The 17807-nt window shown below is 41.5% G+C and overlaps 2 protein-coding genes across 2 annotated transcripts in view; one reads left to right on the top strand and one right to left on the bottom strand.

The window, feature by feature from the left end:
• Positions 1–1184, bottom strand: part of LOC128379207 (meiosis inhibitor protein 1) — a 58119-nt gene extending 56935 nt beyond the window's left edge. The window contains 2 exon segments of the mRNA XM_053338851.1: positions 614–737; positions 1023–1184. Coding sequence (XP_053194826.1) covers positions 614–737; positions 1023–1184 — 286 coding nt within the window.
• A 4792-nt stretch (positions 1185–5976) lies between these two features.
• LOC128379206 (ankyrin repeat and fibronectin type-III domain-containing protein 1-like) lies at positions 5977–17724 on the top strand. The gene is made up of 18 exons (XM_053338850.1): positions 5977–6240; positions 6558–6831; positions 7070–7270; positions 9286–9399; positions 9777–9874; positions 10714–10804; positions 11455–11562; positions 11671–11770; positions 12550–12679; positions 12880–12999; positions 13235–13341; positions 13744–13858; positions 14163–14329; positions 14639–14816; positions 14991–15153; positions 15751–15917; positions 16246–16450; positions 16958–17724. Exons 1-18 carry the CDS (start codon positions 6079–6081, stop codon positions 17722–17724), a joined length of 3267 nt encoding a protein of 1088 aa, XP_053194825.1. The 5' UTR covers positions 5977–6078.
• Positions 17725–17807: the final 83 nt, after the last annotated feature.

Here is a 17807-nt window from a genome sequence, read left to right as displayed (position 1 = left end):
ATTGTGGTGTAAATAGCCTGTTGGCCATGACAAAAAAGCATCAACCACCATACAGGGCTAATGTAGCTACTTTCCATGGACATGAGCATGACTTCACAGGGTCACTGGCTTCTCGAGGTGCTTGTCACAATTTTGATGACTTTATGTTAGTCCATGACAGAGGGATAAGTGTGGTACCAATTAATTCTCCCGCTGACAACATTACCATTAATAAATAAATTAATAAAAGTCAGTCAGCTACATACAGAACAAGCAAAAATAATGATAGATGTGTTTTCCTGCAATTCAGTTGAAAGGATGACCTTTTTATTTTTTAGATGGAAAAGGGTGCCAATAGCTGACATTTTGAACCACTGTTCTATAACTTCACCATGAAAGAGCAACTAAAAGAATATAAATTATGCTAATGATTGCTAGTGGGTTGAGTAGTTGAATAATTTAACGATTAAGAGAATTTCACCTCAGGTTTTAATGCAGCTGTCGGCTCCAGGTCAGCTACTCTAGATTTGAGATACTGTATACAGACTGCATGCACGGTCTATTCTCCCTTGCCATTTCTTACTAGTCCTTTATTCACATTCTAGTCTCATGCTGAAGTGACACAGTTTCTCACCCAATAGAGAAGCTGTGAAACGCAGAGAGACTCTATGGTCCTGACGGAGCAGCTCTCTCAAGGCCCCTGGAGAGCACTTCAGCAGCCCACTGATACCAGATAAGGCAAAAGACTTCCTCACTGACTGTTAAACAGAGACAGAAGCAGTGAGAGAGAGGGAGAGAGAGAGAGAGAGAGAGAGAGAGAGAGAGAGCGAGCGATATGGGACTGAAATACAGCCTGCACATGACGGGAAATTAATAGAAACAGGAAATGCTGCAGAATTAAACACACCTAAAGCTTGATATACACCACCCAGTTAAGTCAATTAATCAATCAATCTTTATTTATATAGCGCCTAAGTAAACACTAAGCAGCAGAATGATACAGTCTGGTTGCAGGAAAGCTTTATATGAAAACAAGGTGTAACATATCAAATATTACTCACCGCAATATCGTCACTCTCTAGCATTTCAATGACACAGGCGACACAGAGGAGCAGTCCGCCCCCCTCTGCAGGCCCCAGGCGGCCGCTCCATTTTGGGTCATGTCTGAAGTGGGTCTTCTCATAAATTATATCCACACTTGTCATTTTGGTCGTTTCCCCTTTTTGAGTAAAAATGCAGACCATGGTCTATTAATATGCAATTTAAAAAACCGCAACCAAGGCAAATGAATTAAATAGTTCACTAGCTAGCTAATGTTAGCTAACGTTAGCTAGCTAGTGAACTATTTAATAGCTAACGTTAGCTATACTGTTAACACACAACTTGACTAACATAACTTGCTCAATAATATCAGTGACTCTGTTTATTGTTCTTATATTAAAATGCCTCTCCAAAATACCCAAGTTAACTATATTTAGCATGCTTACATTACATACCTTTATCCAGCTGGGTTGCTACTAAGCTAATAACTTGTGTAAGGTTAGCTGATGAAAATAAATGCTAGGTAAGCTCTACCAGGTATGACTCATTTTTATCCCCCCTTTTAAAAATGTTTGTGTTATCCATCCTTACCTTAAGATGAGCTCTTTAAAGGTCTGTCAACATATGGTGCAGGTCCTCTTCAAGTCCCCTTCCACGGAGAGCCCTAATATTTTAGGGAATTGTTTTAGGTGTTGGGAACAATGACCAGTCAATGGGAGATGGCTAATAAAACTAAAATAGTAACAGGAGGCATGTAATTATGAGAAAAGTAGAAGAGAGACCACCATTTCATTTGGGCATAGCTGTACATGACACTACTTTATATGTCTTGTCGTCCAAATCGTTGCCATGCCATCAAATTTACACTTTTTTAAAACTTGTATTACCTGAACAGCTTTTTAGGTACATCTCTTCTCAAGGGCTTGTTGCTCCGTAACAGAGCAAAATTATTTATGCACTAGTGCTATCAAAGTTTGTATCAAAAGTCTGTAAAGGTCAAGGGTAAAATGATAAGATAATTTTATGCAAGTTATTACATGATCATCCTCTAAATAATGTATCCACATCAATTTATATGAGGAATGTCACTGATGAATAATAAACTGGCAGGGTGTACCAGGATGCATGGGTTTGTTTTGCAGTATCATTTAACAGCGAAGGCCACAATTTTGTTATCGCCATGACAACAAAAGCCTCTCAGCGACTGCCACTATCTGATGATAGGAGTGTGGGGGCGAGTATGAGCCACTACCAAGATGTCGATTTATGATGTCTCTCTATATCTACTTAAACAGAGTTCAGTGCACATTAACTCTAGTATATGATAGAAAAATGAGTCTAAAAGTATGGCCAGCTCAGCTCTGCATCAATGTGTCTGTGGGTGTCTGTGTGACAGTGCGTGAGTGTGCACAAGTGTGTGCTGTGGGCTAATCTCTCGCAGTTTCTTAGTCTACAGTATAGCTTTTGACAAGTCTGCTGTGCTCCAGCAAACACACTGGGGGCGAAGTGTACTGTGTGAGGACTGTGTGTGCAGGAAGTAGCCAAAGCCTTGTTTGGTTGACTAAGAAGAGTAGCAGACCTCTGGAAAATATTTGTTTCTAAAGTCTCCATTTGTACTTGAGGAGGAGCTAAATCCATCAGTCTGTGAGTTTTATTGGCCCCTGAAAGAGAGAGAGAGAGAGAGCCCTTTTCACTGTTCAGGTGGGAGCCAATGCATATCTGTCAGCTTTATTTGTCACATAGACATTTTCTCCAGGGGCCAATAAAGCATAAAGACAAATAGATTCAGCTTCTGTCCAGGCGAAAATGGAGACTTAACATGCAAACATTTTTCACTTCATTACAGGATCTTTTTCTTCTCTCTTATTTGGCTTAACTATCGTTGAACCACTTCCTGTGTGTAACTCTCCCACACACCAACACTTCTTATACTCACACAGATCAGACTGCATGGTGTGAAATGCATTGCAATTGATTACATAAGAAACATTTTCCACTGATTTCTGTCACTCAGCTATTTACAGGAGGTGTCTCTGGAGGTGTTAAGCCACCTTGAACTAATATAACCGGATAAAACGACCTTTTCCAGTCACTTCAACCCGCACTTCCTCACCACATCACTCTGTTCACATTATTGTAACATCTGGTAACAGCATTTACAGGTCATTTCAGAAACAGCTGTATTTTGTTTATTAAAGGTAATGATGATAAATAAGAATGCCAACTAGCCTGCATATATTCCACATAAATTGAGACTGGAAAAGGCAGTATTGTGTTGACTATTTGGTAACATAAAGCTACTTCACTCCTCAGAAGCAATAGATAGACCTATAAACCTATAAATCGCCTATTGTATATTTAAAGGCTTAATCAATACTGTGGCTATAATATCCAGAATTATTTGGGATATTGTCCAGGGAGCCTATTTTGGCTATAGCCTGTTGAAATCTTAATCAAGTTTGTATTAGACAACGTTACTTGTAGACTACTGTAAACATACTGATGTTGAGATAAAGTAGGAAGAGGGCGGAACAAGGCAGACGGGTGCGTGTGTCCGTTTGAGTGTGTAGGAGAAGCGCTTGTCTCTCTCTCTGGTGTCATGTTCAGGTGCGCCTCACCCTCAGAGGTGAAAACTTCTGAAGTCGATACGATGGATTATAGATGATCAACAGGCTGTCATTTATATATTTTTTTTTTTAAATGACGTGGATGCATGGTTTCAGCATCGGGAAAAAGTCAGATTGAAGTTAAAGTATCGAGCGACGGTAAGAACATGAAAAACTCTTCGCACTTGTTGCACTACATGCATACTGCAGACCATCTCACTCATTTTAGGTGTCTTTATACTTTTACTTTTACTTTTGGTCGTATCATACTTAATTGTATTTTTCTACGATGGCTACAGTCAAGCAAACATGTTATGTATCCCATACAATTACAATACATCTAAAATGAAAAAGCATGTAAAATTGTAACTAATTATGAGCCTTATGCTATGTTGAGTTTTTTTAATGTGTTTGCTTTGTGTACAACTTTAATTTAAAAAAAACAAACAAACAAAAAAACTTTTGAGATTAGTTGGCCTGACATGTTGAAATGTACTTGCCTGCCTTTGTTTTAATGTAGAAAATATAGGTACACTTCTATGTTGCCTGTTGTAATTTTTGTCACTTAATCATATAAAAGACTCATAACTGCAATGGGCAAAATGCTTTTTGGTGGACATAAAGTGTTGTAAGGTATTTGACACTGCTTGGTAACTCATGAAGGTGATGCTCTCTGTGCATTATTACATTAAAGAATCTACTAAGAATCACTTCCTGAGGGATTAGAAATATTAGTCATCAGATATTTCCATGCACTGTTGAACCTTTGAGCTACAGCACTCAGCAGAAACAGCCTATGTGCAAATATGCAGAATGAGTCTCGCCATCTAGGCCACAGTATTGAGATAAAAAAAACACAAGATCACCACAAAGTGCAGCAGTTACTGACGTGCATTGCAACCACAGTGAATTCATAGTGTCTTTTTACATGCGTAATGCATATGACGCTTATACTTTCACATGCAATACTAGTTTGAAAACTTCTTCTCCTCCCAGGTGTTTTGCCTTGTCTTATATTTTGTGATGCCTTCAAAAACAAAGGAAACAGGCTAATCTGCCTCAGCTGTCTCATCAGCACTTTTCACAGCTGATGTAAGACATAATAAACAAACGGGGAAACTTTACCGATAACAATGGTTGGTAATACCCCTATACCTCCACATCGCCACATACAGACAGGTGCAGGTGCAGGTACTTTGCGATAGCAGTTACAAAGCTAATGTTTCACTGAAATGTGGCATCATTGTGGCCAGGGCCCTCATATTCTGTCCTCAGCTAGTGCCAACCAGGGGAGTATTCACTTTCACAAGAGGACAGAGGACTACTCAGTTAACCAGGAATTAACTTGATAGCGAGAGGAGATTAAATAAAATAAAAAATATAAAGACACTGAAATTTGAGGCTTTCCTTTAGATGGGGAAGTGGTGACGAGAGGGGGAGCGATGACAGAGATGATAGAGTTTGAGTACCCTCTTCTTTCCAAAGATGCTTTCAGATCTGAATGCTAGGGGCGTGATGTAAACCCAAGCGACATGAAAATCACTCCAAACTGTAGGGCTGTGAAACATAGGAGAGAAAGAGGGAAAAGAGAAGAAAGACAGTGACAAATGAAAGAAAAGACTTGCTGACTGATGAGGAAGGGACAAACAAGTCTGCCAAACTGCATTTTGCTCCAGGTGTTGAAATGAAAAACAATAAGTCGGATTTTCAGGCACAAAAGAACTGATTGTAATGATGATGGAATCGATAATGAACCGTCATCACAGTACCAATGATGATGAATTTTTATCTTCGAGCTGATGATGAGGACAGAATTCTGGCTCCTTTATATGAGATTGCTTTTCTTTAGTTAATTAGATTGATGGGTCAGTCACTTTGTGCACTGAGAGACTATTCAGAGCTAATAAAACCTGCGTCACTTAAAAGAGGAACAGAAGGGAGAGTAGTAGAAGGAACAAAAATAAATGCTTTAAGGCATTTTTCATCTACTGTGTAGAGCCATTGTAACTTCTATCCATTTATCCACCCACACAACAGCACTACTCAGCTCAGCCTAATACTCACTGTTCAAGTCGGCAGAAAATTGCCTTTACTGTAGAAGAATCTGTGTGAGCCTGACTGTATATTCTGTTTTTTTCTTTACTTTCCCTCTTTGTATTTCTCTTCTTATTCCCTCCACTATACACTGCTGCAGGTTTCTAATGACTTTGCTCACACTCTCCACATTCTCCCCACAAGTTCTCGTTCCTTTATTTCCAATGCCTCTTTTCTCATCCCTTCTTCCCTCTTTGTGGCTCTTAGGTTGGGGGCCCTAATCACTCTGTCCATGAGATAACCAATTCATCACACCTGCTGCAATTTCTACCTCTTCAGCCACCCTTTATCTTCCTCTGTGCTCTCTCTGCTCATACTACTCTCCCCCTCCTCTCTTCTCCTGTCCTCTCCTCTCGCCATGTCTGTATCCGTGAGGAACCCACCCCAGCGCCGGCGCTCTCTGGGTCCCGTCTCGCCCAAACGTATCTATAGAAACCTGTCCGTCAGACTGAGGGGTGGAGAGTCGTCGGTCGGCGGGGAAACGGATGCGCTCAAACACCTTGGAAAGTCCGCAGAAGCTGTAAGATATTTGGATGTCATTTTGAGGGGAGGTCTTGTCATTGAGACTGAAATTATGAGATCTTTCTTTGGCGGTACACGCTGACTCTGTGTTACTGTGAATTTTTATCCCAAGCTAAACTCCTGCTCAGATTTATGGTTTGATTTACATGTCTTGCATTTTTTATCTCGTCCTATGCATCCTTTCCTTGTACAGCATCTCTCTTTCATCTACCTCATAAAAATAGTATGAAAAATAGTATGAACTCTCTTCCTCTGTCTTTCTCCCAACCCTACCACCACCCCTGGCCCTGATCCCTGGTCCCTGGTCCCCATTAGTACAAGACCCTGTGGGAGGCAGTGGAAAATGAGGACACTTTGGCTGTACAAAGCCTGCTGTCCAGAGACCACACCAACTGTGGAGGAGGAGCAGGAGGAGCAAGCTTGTGGGAGAGAGGAGAGAAGAAAGAGAAGGACTGGGAGAGAGAGAGGGAGAAGGGGGTGAACAGGGTGAGCGACCAGGGCCTGGTCCCCCTGGATGTAGCTGCCCTTACCCACAACTCCCCTCTGCTCCATGTGCTAACAAAGGCGGGAGCCAGACATAACCCTGTTTGTGAGTGTTATCTTTAAAAAAATATCACTGTGTTGTGAGCTGTGTAAAAAATGTGCATAATACATTTATGCAACTGCATTAAAACTGAATTTGCTCCAGTAAAAGCATTAGTCTTTTGGGACTGGATGGTTTTAAAATTCTGTTGTAAGGCTTGACTTTAATTGAATGCAAATCATATTCAGGTTCTGTCCTTTTTGTTTTTCCTCTCTCCGTCTTTCTCGACTGTATTTCCTCTCAGTGTGCCGACCAGCAGAGTGGACACTCAAGCTGGATGCTCTGGTGGAACTGGCGAGTAAACGTGTGGAGGAGAGGAAGAAGGAGTTATTGAGGAAGGCAGGGGCAGGGCCTCAGGCACAGGCTGATGTTCACAGACAGATCCGCCTCTGGAGCCTCAGGCTGCAACTGTACTGCCGGATGAAGCATAACTTTCAAAAGACAGGTCAGTGCTCTTGGGTCAGCTTATGGCATTTCTTAAACTGGTAAACTACTTAGGACACAAATTAGATCACAGGCTTGTTTTGCTTCAGTTCTTAGTTGTTAGTATTGGTATTCTTGTATTTCGTCCTACCATTTTGAACCTCAGTCTCAACAAGACACTGTCCTCTACTATCCTCTACAAAGCCCCTCCATTACTGCTGACAAGACCACAGTGATCAGGTATGCAACCCAATTTGCTTAAGTTTTACCAATTTCTCATCTGGGTTCTTGCAACTCCTACAGAAGCTGGCTTTTTTGAAAGTCTCCCTCCAGCCCTCTTCAACTTATCCAAAATTCAGCAAGCAGACTTTCTTGTCATCAAGCTTTCCAAATTCTCCCACACCATCGATCCCTCCACCTGCTGCCAGTGGCTGCTTTTATCAAATTCAAAGCCTTGGTGCTGGTGGATATATATACATCGAGATCCACACCTATGAATATCTTCAAGGCCTTATTGGAACCTGTGTTCAGACATTTCGGGCCTCTTAGTTTTCCTTTCCCTGCACCAAGTTGATCCTTGTGCAGTGTCAAGTCTTCTCCCTTCTGGCTTCTCAGAAGTAGTGCAATGATGTCCCCACTGTACTTATTGTAATTGCTCTGTATAAACGACTCTCCTTAACTCTAATTTCATTGATTTTTCAAGCACTTCTCTTCTCTGACTGTTTTATGATCACAGTGTTATTGTAAGGGCAATAAGGCCCCAGCTGTTTTGGGGATACAAAAGGTTTTCTCTCATTAAAACTCTCTCTGGATGGTCGGCTAAATGCTTAAATGTAAAATATGAATGTGTTTTTGTCTGAGGTATATGATTAAATCTATTCTCTTCGAGTAACAACTTCATGTGAGACAACTATAAAAACCCCTTTGGCTACAGTGAAAGAGCAGAACGTGAAAATTAATTTTTTATTGGGACAGTTGTGAGGTTACTCATGTATTAATAATATTGTGATAGTTTGCTGACTCCTTTAGGGGAACTCTTTTCATTAGCTCTATTCACATGCAGACAGGCCAGACTGCAGGATCAGCTACCCCACAGAGCTGATGGAGATTCACTGTCTTGAGGAAGCAGAGTTCAAAAAGACCTACCTCAAAACTTTACCAGCAATCCTGTTGCTCCAGTTAGGTTGGGTTGGGTAGGAGAGCTAGATTCTTACTAATGTGTTAGCCTGCAGTTGTACGAGGCAGTGGTTCTCAAACATTTTCATGTCAAGGACCCCACAGCTGACTCAAATTAGCCCCCGGAAGCACATTTCATAAGATTTTTCCTTTTAGATCTATTATTATCATCTTGTGAGACAGCTGGACTTGCAAGATCACGACATTGGTATACTGCAATATCATAAGAACACGACATCATGAGATCATGCAAGAACCCATCTTGTCGGGTTTCAAATTATGCATTTGTGTAGGATTGATGACACATTGATGATCTCATGAATACAGCTGTCTCACTAGATGGTTATAGATGATGATAGACAGATGGTTCATCCGATCACTTGTCAAGTATTTTTTGAAAGTGCCTGAACTTTTCCAAACAGTTTCCAAGGGAAGACTTCTCAGATGGTGTTGTATAACAAATCATTTGGCGCATCAGGTTAGCTTTACTACACAAAGTGAATGAAATCTATGACTGAAATAGTCCTATATTCTCTTATTGTGTTACTTTAATTAAATAAATTACTCCCCTCTTGTGGGAGACCCACTCGAACCCTACTGGACCCCACTTTGAGAACCAATGGTCCAGGGAGAGATGGCTAAGCAAGTCTGAGTGTGTGAGGCTGAGCAATATTAGGACTTGAGTTAAGAAGTGTGGATTTATATTCAATAAATAATAAAGATTACCAATATTTGAACAGGATAGAGTTTGATAAGACCAATATAGTACAGTACTTTTATTGTTGTTGTAGTTGTACTGTAACATTTATCAGAATTGAGTAGTGCTCATTTTTAACATTGGTCTGTTTTCACATTTCACAGAGATCCCTGGACCTCCCAGTCATGTTTCCATACTGGTGACCAGCACATCCTCTCTGTTTGTGGTGATCAAAGAACCAGAGAGTGACACCATAGGACTCATCACCCGCTATAGAGGTAAGTGTTGCATGACAGATCTTTAATTTAATAGATTGTGGATGTACAGATTGATGAGGTGGTGAATCAATATTTGCGTTAATAAGAGCATGGCCAGAGGGACAATGGATAAATAAAGGAATTTATGGAGCATTGGTCTCATACATCATATAAGCTGACAGGTAGAGAAGCTCTATATTTATGCATCTCATTTGGCTTCTTAGCCGTGCTACATAGTTTTAAAACTGCACAAATGTCACACTTTAGCGAAGGGTAGACTAATCCCATGTACAGCGAGTTCCTACAACTCTAAACACTTAAATCCTTAGTTGTCGCAAGTGATAGTTTTGAGTAAAGCCAGAAGATCATCCGTCAGTGAGATTGTTTTGTGTTCACAGTGGAATGGAGCACCTCATCCAGCTTCAAACGCATCCTTTGCGAAGCCCAAGTTACAGAGACCAAGAACCCCTCCTATAGCATCAAGGGACTCACAGCAGTAAGATATTCTCTACCCACACACACCCACACCACACACACACACACACACACACACACACACACACACACACACACACACACACACACACACACACACACACATCCATAGATGCTAATTACAAAGATATACACAAATACACATTCATAGGCACATAATCATCCACACTATAATACACAATCAATAGCTCTTGACCCAGACACAGATTGCTCCCCTTCATCATCTACTGTGCTGAACCACCTCAAGACAGTGATAGTGCAGTGGTTGTCGAGTGCAAATAGACACACCTATACCTCCGCACAACCATGAAAGTACCATAATGCCAGATTTGGTGTAAATGCAGAGCTTCATCCTGTTCGCTGTGGCCTCTCTGCTCTGCATGTGTAGTGCAGCTCCACCCTCGCTCAAACAGACACACAGACAGAGAGCAGAGCAGAGGAGCCACGCAGAGACAGTGTTGTAACCTAGTCGCTATGCTGTAAGTTCCTACCTCACACCTGTCTGCTGTTATTGGCAGGGGGCTACACATCCACTGCTCATAGGTTGACACTCAGAAACGTCCTGAACACATCGAAATAATGAGAAGATACAGGCAGAAAGCAGCATCTCTGTAGATACATACACCACCACACACTTTTAGTGAGTTATAAGTGATTGAGCGGGTACTTATGTATGAGTCTACGCATTGTTATTTAGGAAAATCCTGCATAATATACCTATAACCAGAAAAATTACTAATGAGTGCAGTATGTGATTTCTTGATCCCGGAATGGCCGATTCATATTCATAAGGTTATTGCATGGTGATAATTTGGCGGTCTGTTGCTTCCTCAAATGCAGGGAGTCCAATACTTTGTGAGAGTGAGTGCCTACAATGTTAAAGGATGGGGCCCGCCTCAGTGCTCTACTCCAGTCAGCGCTGCCCCCTCCAGTGAGTATACTGAATTGCAAAACTGTGATAAATGTGGACTTACCACTTTGTAATGGCTCCATTCTTTTTCTCTCTGTCTCTGTGTAATGAAATTACTCAGCTGACATCAAGCTTAATGTGAAAGGAATAGAATCCACTCATGGTTGGTAGATTAATGAATTATTAAAATGTGGAGAATTAAAGATGTCACGGTGAGTCAATGGGCCTTGTACCTGCAGCGAGTTTCAATTCAGCTCATGATCTTTCTTGACTGCCTTCCCCTCTATCTCGCTGCATTACTCGCTGTAACTTTCCACTTTATACTGTGCAATGGAGCAAAAAATTACACACAATGTTTTTTAAATAGAGAAAAGAGGCAAAAAATATTCATATAAAATCATAACTTTCCGTCACATTGGTAATATTAGTGATGTTCAGCATGTTGAAGCAGAGAAATTGAGAAACTATGAAATTCAGATTCTGCTAGTTTCTTCAGCTCATAATGAATCAGCATTGTAACTCTTAGAGTCACGGCACACAGATGGTCTCTCATGCAATCACACTTGCCTCCTAATCTCAAGGACACGAAAAAGCAGCACCCGCCTGAAATTGAGTTCTTGATGTCTTAAATGATTTTCCCTAATTGCATAACTCTCATTCTTCCCTCACAGGTTGGAGAGAGTGCATTGGTGTGAAGTCACAGCTCAGAAACCAGGAAGGCCTAGTGAGGAAACTGCTGGAAGATGCAAGAGAACCACATTACAGAGGATTCTGCATAGGTAACGCTACCATCACCCAGTCAAATATCTCATGCGTGCACAGTGAATGTACTTTGGTAGATAAAGTGATTCTCATCCCTTCTGATCCTCTTCCTCTCCACTCCACAGAGAGATTGAAGCCCCAGAGTCCCAGCAAGCGTATATCTATGTCTCGAGGCATCAAACAACTGTTCCAGTCCGCCACTAAGTTTGTTCGTCTTCTACAGAGGTAGCGCTCCATCTGTCTAACCTGTCCCACTGTGCCTTGAGGGTATGGGGAGTGACAGATTAAATGTGATGTGATTACAGCAGTGTAGACTACAAAGTGCAAGTCTAAACTCTTACCTGTTACAGTTATTGAGAAGGAGCTGTAGTCACATTAAAGCTGATGTAGCCTCAAGATTAGTGAAGAGGTCCTTTGAACAGGATGATGCTGGTTGAAATGGCTGGACTGTAGAAAGGGGCTGATAAATGCCTCCTGCTGCCACAAGAATTCAATGAATGACACTCACCACAGTAGCTCGCAGGGGATAAACAACACAGTTCCTGAGTAGTAGTAACGGTAGAAATATGGGAAATAACTGCGCTTTAAAACCACTGCATAGATTATTCAAAACATGGTGACTTAAATTAAACACTTTTTTACTATAGACGCAAACATGCATTAATAGAAATGTGTATTTTTTCCAACTAGGGCTGGGCGATATGGACAAAATCAAATATTTGTATCAATAACCTCAGTATCAATGTTGAGACAATACTGACTTTTGGTGCTTGTACCGAATATTTACACAATGAGATTTTTGATAAATAATCATCGTAATGTGGATATAATGACTAAGTGAATAATATAACATTTAGTTATTATAGACTGTTTTGTAAGATGAAAAAAATTGTCAATATTGTCCCAGCATAAGTGAAAGTAGTGTGACTGTAACAAAGTCAGAGTAACTGTTATTGATTTTACCTGTTCTTTATCTTTGTCTTGTGTCTCTTGTATCCCGTTAGGGGAGTGTACTTGGCAACGGTGTTCTACCACAAGGAAAACATCCTGTTGACAGCCGAAGATCAACTCCCACTGGTGGAAATCCAGTGCTGCTCCACCTCCATCACCCATGACTTCCTTTGGTTTGCCAAGGTGAACATCAGTAGACTCCTATATACAAATACACTCTTGGTGCTTTGTAAATCCATTTAGAATACATTACATTTGCATTACACATGTAGTCTTTTATTATTTAATTAGCTTTTCTACTAATTAAATTATTCTGAATTAAGAATATATCGTTTGTCTGTGTGAATTGCAGTTTAAAATGGTATTTTATTGTTTTCTGCTAGTTGTCCTGTGCATGGCAACAAGTGCCCTGGCTCCAGCAGGCCCTTTTCTCAGCACATTCATCTCCCTCCTCCCTCCTTCAGAACAGGCACAACATTTTAAAGGCTGTTTCCCAGCTGCAGGTAAGAAATTAAGCAGCTTACCCTGACTGATAAGAAGCATCAAAAGCAGTTAATTGCTATTTTAATTACCTTTTTACATCTCTTCTTCTCCCCACTTTTCTTGGTTTTGCCTCATTTTATCTCAGGCTACCTCCATGTAATCCCAGAACCTGTTTCAATGTATTAATCCCTTATATCCTTAAATGTATTCATGCTCATTTTTCTATTTTACCTCCTCACATTTCTCTGCCTTCAGTCCTCCCTGGGAACAGTGGACCTAGGCCAGGTGTATTATGAACCTCTGAAAGACCGGCAGGGCAATGTACTACTTGTGACTCTGAAGGAGTTCCCAAACCCTCCCAGGTGAGAAAGACTCTTTTGTTGAATTATGTTAATCCCTGTCAGACAGTTTCTCCCTCTCACAAAGAGCATACAGCATCAAAAGAGGTTTAACCTCTGCCTTCTCTTTGAAGGTCAGTCTCCATTTTGTCACTCATTTTCTCACAGTCATTTAGCTCTGACTCCCAATGAAATTAACATTTTCAAAACCTACAGGATTTAGATTGATCCAAATCAACGTTGCCTAAAGGAAATATTATAAAAACTTAATCAGGCGTCAGGCGTTGCTTCTTCAGCACACATGCAGAATGATATTTTCAGGATATTAAGCTGTATTATGGCAGAGAGTATGAATCAAACAAACTCATAGGTAGTTCTACATGGTTATTTATTACTTTGACACTGACTTGTCTTCTCCACTCCAAGCCCTCCTGACCCTCCGCTCCACTGGATGCCCCTGTCTCGTCTGGAAAAGAACCGCAGCAGAACCCCTCGACTGCCTGAGCCCACTGCCATGGACATGCTCTATGAGCAGCTCAAGGTGAACCTGGATTTCTATTTGTGTGAAAGAGACACAAACAGAGTCATTGATACACAGAGCAGCAGCTGTATGCATAGAGCACTGAGTGCATAGTGACTATGTGTTGACTTTCCTGACTATTACAAAGACATATTTTTCTCTCCTGTGCAACTCAAATTCACATTAAATTCATTTGGCAAGTCTAAACCAAATTAGCTAACTGAATTTAATACGAAATGAGACACTGCAAATGAAAGGCCTCTAAACCTTTTATCATATTAACACCTCTTAAAATTCATCATACTTATTTGTCTCTGTTCCCCAGGAGAAGATGTCCTTCCACAGGCACAGCATTCAGTGGACGCAGCCGGGTCTGTACGTGGGCATCCTGAAACTTTGCAGCTCAGTGGAACAGATCAGGGTCCTGGTTCCACAGAGGCTGCCCAATCTGCTCTGCCACACACGAATCCGACACAATGCCCATGTATCCAGGTAATACAGTTCAACCATTATACTGTGGCAGGCTCAGCATAAAATACAATATGCCAACTGATTAGTTTAGTCAGCTCATCAGCAACAAATGATATGTACTTCACATTAGTGCTGAGTATTTATAAAAGCACACTGCATCACATTTGCTGCCTTTAGGTGTTGCAGAAAACCAATTAGCAAGATTTAACAGTCAGCTGCTGCATTTAAATGCACTCATCCTTATAGGTTTGTGTACCTAAATTGTCTCAGGAGAGACATCTGCTCTTACTTACTATAATTTTTTTGTACTGCATTGTCATTGTGTGACAGAGAGGAGTGGGAATGGCTCCAGAGTCATGTTTACACCACGGTCAATGGCAGTGCTCAGAACCTGTTGAGTGGTGAGGACGAGAGCTTAATAGAGAGCAGCGGGCTGGTGGACTTTGTCAGGTCTCTGAGAGCCGCAGTCACTCATCTCCTGACGAAGCTCAACATCCCCCTCTACAGGGTAAGAAATGTTTGAAACAGACAGTTATGTTTTCATCTGTTTAAAAATGAGAAGACCATTTGTGTTGTCTACATTCATGCTAATTTATCATCATGCTTGATTTCACCGATTTTTATAAAATTAGGATATTATTCTTGTATTATTGTATCTGATGTATGACTGTGTCCCTGACAGGCATATCAGTATGGTGTGTACACCCGGGAGCTGGTGCAGTTTGGAGACAAGCTGTCCATGCTGCTGCTGCTGCCTCCCAGTGAGGACTTCAGCTCCAGCTACTGGCCTCTGGTGGGAACCAAGGAGCCTGGCCTCACCATGCCCCTGCAGATCTTTGAGCTGGGTAGGTGGAGAACTGTTGTTACACAAGCCCACAATACCTGGATCTGTCTCACAATAGTCCTTCATGTTGGGCCTACAGTGAACCTGGAGGTTAGGATAAACTACCTGACAGGGTAATCTTCCCTTACTAATAACGGCATTGTGTCCTGAAGCCCCGTGATGTTAAAAAATAAGAAAATTACATAAGAACAAAGTGAAAGAAGTCATTTTATATGTCATACATCTCATTAAGATCAATAAATGTGGCTCATCTTCAAAGGAACTACAGGAAAGAGCCTTGAACCTTTAGAAAAATAGCAACCCTTGAAATGTATTTCAACCATTGCCAGTTAGGTTGGAAGGTGTAATATGTTTAAGGCCGTTTGAAGATGGGTTACTTTTGTTGTTTTTTTCTTATCTAATTAGTCCTTTGATCCTGCTCTCCATCCCCACTTTAGGATCTGTGTTGATTCTAATTCAAAGCCATCTTTTCTATTTGACCCTTCTTGAAAATTCCCACGCTGAAGCTACACTAAAGTCTGCTAATGAGTTCTGAGGCTTCTTCTCTAACCTTTGATGTACCAATTTGTCTTTCCTCTCAATCCTGTCTCTTCACCAGTTCACTTCTGGACATACGATCGGGACTTCCTGTCTCAGTACTGTCAGGCCTGGGTGAGGCTGGAACTGGACACTCATCTGGCCCAGCAGGCTCTGCGGGAGGCGCTGGACACCAAGGAAGTGCAGGAAGCCAGAGAGCGCCTGAACCACGTCACTGAGCTCGCCCAGGTAAGATCCTGAAGACAGTATCAAAAAGAAAGCAGAGTATGTAAAGATGAATTTATACAACTTATTGATATAATGATTCTTTTCTCTGCATTTCTTTTTCTATGCCTCTTCCCCTGTGACTAATATGAGTTTAATGAGAGAAATGAATAAGAGATGAAAGCTTTTACTTGTACTCACCCATCAGTGTATTTGATTTGTGTTTTTAATATTTCATGTACAAAGACAAATCACTAGTATTAATTAATTTCAGTGTTTCAGTTCCTCCTGTTGTCCGTTCTTATAAACCCTCTAAACCCTGTCTGCTTTTGCGTTTTTCCTCTTACTTTAGCGTCTGGATGGGATGTGGCGGGATGCCCGCTGGATTATGGACTGTCTACAGTGTGTTCGGTCTAAACAGTGGGTGGGGGCGGTGCCTCTAGGCCTGGTAATGGGAGGAGACCCACCACCACGTCCTGATGGTGAGGAGGAAGAGGAGAGTTTGACTGCCAGACTGACATGGCCACATCGGATGCAATCTCAGAGAGCCATCGCAGGTAAAATGATGATTTGGAAGTAGATGGGCATGCCTCTGATTATACTCTAGTTTCATGATTGAGAAGAAAATGTAACTTTTCAGTTCTTAAATACAGCATCCCATGTTTTCTATAGACATTAAATATGACACTACAGGAAGATATTCTGAATGTAAAATACTGAAGATATATAAAATGTCCCATTTGAGATAACACTGTTGTAATGAAAGGAAGCCCCTCAAACTTGCCGATGATATATCTCCACCAAAGCATTAAGAAGCAGATGTTAAATACATATTTAACAACAACGCAGAAAATGTGTCTAATATTGAAGCTGCTTGAGGCAAAAGTGAAGGAAAATGTAGAGAGCACCATGAGAAACTATGTTACTCTTGTCTGCAGTCAGAGTAATTGCTGTTGTAATATGCAACACTACATTAACTTGCTGAACTTGAACGTTTCTGTTATGAGATTAAGTAAGATTTTAACTTCTCCTAACTTCTGTTTGCGTTATGGTTTCCATCTCAGAAAGTTTAGCCAGTGTGACTCCACCAAATGTTGTCACCACCGAGGTCCCCTCTCCAGCAGGAATTGTGGTCGTCCCTGAGGAGACCGCACTGGAGTTAATGGAAGGCGTCGCCAAGGGAGGGTACCCTGTTGACATCAGCGCTCAATCAACTTTGGATCTGACGAGCGTTGGCCAATCAGAATTAGAATGTGCAAGCACTTTAATCGAATCTGGACTGGATCCTGCTGCTGTTGGGCAGTTGGAGTTGGAGGTGTCATATACAGTTTTGAATGCACAGGACACCTACAGCGAACAACAAGACTTCCCTCCCAGCATCACTGACGTAATCCAGCCGATGGAGATGGCGGAGCTGGTGGATATTTTGCCAACGCTGAGTCTTATTGAGGAGGAGATCCCCAGTGGCCCATCCACACCATCAATGATGGATATGCTAGAGAGCTTTGGACTAGGCATCGGGGAAAACAACACCTTCTTTGATTTACAGAATTCAGACTTGAACGACGAAGCTGGAAGTCTGTCTGAGCCCAACCTGCACTGTAACAACAGCAGCAGTGTGAAGGATACACACTGTGAGAAGGAGGAGGAGTCACATGGAGAAGCTACATCTGCCTCTCATACCCTGAGTGATACAGGTGGTGACGTGCCTCGGTTGAGCTGGGATTTTCCTCCAGATGCAACAGAAACTCAGCAGGAGTCCAGCAAGGGAAAGAGCTTTCCAGTGAGGAACCAGGTGGAGTGGGACAGACCATCTAACAGCTCATCCTGATATCGACTCAAATATCAGACTACTTTGAATTTGTGTCAATTTAAGACTGATTAGTAGGCTGCAGCACAGTTGATTTACAGACA

The sequence above is a fragment of the Scomber japonicus genome, chromosome 18 (genome assembly GCF_027409825.1).
Source record: "Scomber japonicus isolate fScoJap1 chromosome 18, fScoJap1.pri, whole genome shotgun sequence".
Taxonomy (NCBI): domain Eukaryota; kingdom Metazoa; phylum Chordata; class Actinopteri; order Scombriformes; family Scombridae; genus Scomber; species Scomber japonicus.
This window is presented reverse-complemented; position numbering and strand designations above follow the sequence as displayed.